The 1,936-nt window shown below is 38.1% G+C and overlaps 1 protein-coding gene across 1 annotated transcript in view; it reads left to right on the top strand.

Annotated features, from left to right (window-relative positions):
* Positions 1 to 699: 699 nt before the first annotated feature.
* The window catches only part of LOC106535715 (gamma-aminobutyric acid receptor subunit rho-2), a gene marked incomplete at its 5' end in the record, with an annotated part of 3,409 nt that continues 2,172 nt past the window's right edge, over positions 700 to 1,936 (top strand). The window contains 1 exon segment of the mRNA XM_014032783.1: positions 700 to 848. Within this exon segment, the coding sequence (XP_013888237.1) occupies positions 700 to 848 (149 nt within the window).

Raw genomic sequence — 1,936 nt, 5'->3', positions numbered from 1 at the left:
CTCTGATGATGAGCGCTAGTGTCGTGGTAGCAACATGCTATGTGTTTACATCCATCGCTGCCATGTTTGTAATGACTTATCATGAGAACAAACGTATTCACGTGACTTTAATAACATTTATTACTTAATGGAAACACTGCAGTTGTGTAACTGTGTTTTTTCAGCATTAACAGAATATCGATAAAGTTTTGCGCACATTTGTAATGGAAACACAGCTACTGTTGACAGGAACTCCAGACTCCTGCTCCGTAATTTAACAAACTTATAACTGCACCAACTCTACCGACTGACTCAGACTGAACCTTTATTCCTTCTTCAAATGTTAAATATTCATCCACAATAAATCCCAAATATTTATATTTTTGTAATAGACAGAATAGTAGGCTCAAAACAAAATATAAATATATATATATGTAAAAATATTCCACTTTCTGAAATTAATAAATTCAGTTTTATCACAATTTATGTTTAACCTTATTTTGTTCGAGCCGTGTGGTCGGTGGTAAATACACTGAGCTTGTGGACCGTAGATGGCCTGCAGGCCACCAGTTTGTGATCCCAGCTGTAAACAATAAAACCACAGAAATGTTTTAGTGGATTTCATCTCCACACATTATAACTGGTGCCAGCAGCCCCGCCTCCCACACACACAAACTATATTTCCTCACATCATTGTTGTGTTTTCTTGTCTCCAGGCTGGTACAACCGTTTGTACATCAACTTCACTCTGAGGCGCCACATCTTCTTCTTCCTGCTGCAGACCTACTTCCCTGCCACTCTGATGGTCATGCTGTCCTGGGTGTCCTTCTGGATCGACCGCAGGGCCGTCCCTGCCAGAGTCTCGTTAGGTAGGAGGCCGCAACACGGTCGCCTCAGCATCGTTTGGAGGAAAATGTAAARATAAAGGGTGAAAACTAAGTTTATCATCAAGGTGAAGAAAAGACTTCTGCATGAAGATTTAAAGCTGACACTGAAAAGATGTCCTTATTAGTAATTTTATAACAAGATACAGAACATCATAAACATTGGTTTAATCCTCATAAAGTTATGAAACTGTGATAAAAATTAAAAAGAGKACATAGTTTGTTACTTTTTGGTGGAAACAGAAAACATTTTGGCCTAAACTCGTGGGGTGTTATGTTTTCACTTACGTAAACTTACGTGAAAACGTAAATCGATGGTTCTGATGTTCTGTATTTTGTTTGTTACCTCCGCCAAGGGCAAGGTAATGTTTTCGGTCATATTTGTCTGTCTGTCTGTCTGTGGACAACATTACTCAAAAACTTGTGGACAGATTGTCATGACATTTTTACCACACGTGTGTACTGGGCCAAGGAACACACCTTTAAATTCTGGTGATGTTCTGGATCACGATACAGGAATTTTTTTCTTTTAACACTGATATCGGCAAAGCTGTGATGCTTTCACAGGGCGTGGGTTTCAAAGTGTCCAGCAGGTGGCACTGTAGTACTGGTGTGCCCCTTTGTAACTCTACTACAGGATGGGGGAAATTGGTCTTGGTGGAGGTTTGCACTCTCCGAGTGCTTCTAGTTGATTATAATATGGTTTCAGGAAAGGAAATGACTAATAAGGACATCTTACCTAAACCTTTAACTTACTTAAATATAAATTCTCTGAACGCAGMAGAGAGAGTTGATCTTACTGTGAAGAAAATCGCTTTAATATTTCAAGTTATGCAGAATAAGGTTCCAGTGCAGACCATAATGGTTTGTTTTTAAAGGGATCCATGATTAGTTGTAACATTAGACTTTATTTAATAAACATATATTTTAACTGTAAAATAAAGACTGTATAATACTGTAGGATATTTAGTTTTGTTAATTTTTTTAATGTTATTTTAACATGGATGGAGCCATTTTATTTCCACACAAAGCATTCTGGGTAAATGATGACGTGGATAGGTCCTCGGTGCGAG

This window comes from Austrofundulus limnaeus, unplaced genomic scaffold, assembly GCF_001266775.1.
Source record: "Austrofundulus limnaeus strain Quisiro unplaced genomic scaffold, Austrofundulus_limnaeus-1.0 Scaffold1540, whole genome shotgun sequence".
Taxonomy (NCBI): Eukaryota; Metazoa; Chordata; class Actinopteri; order Cyprinodontiformes; family Rivulidae; genus Austrofundulus; species Austrofundulus limnaeus.
Note: the sequence above shows the minus strand (reverse complement) of the source record. Positions and strands in the feature narration are given on the sequence as shown.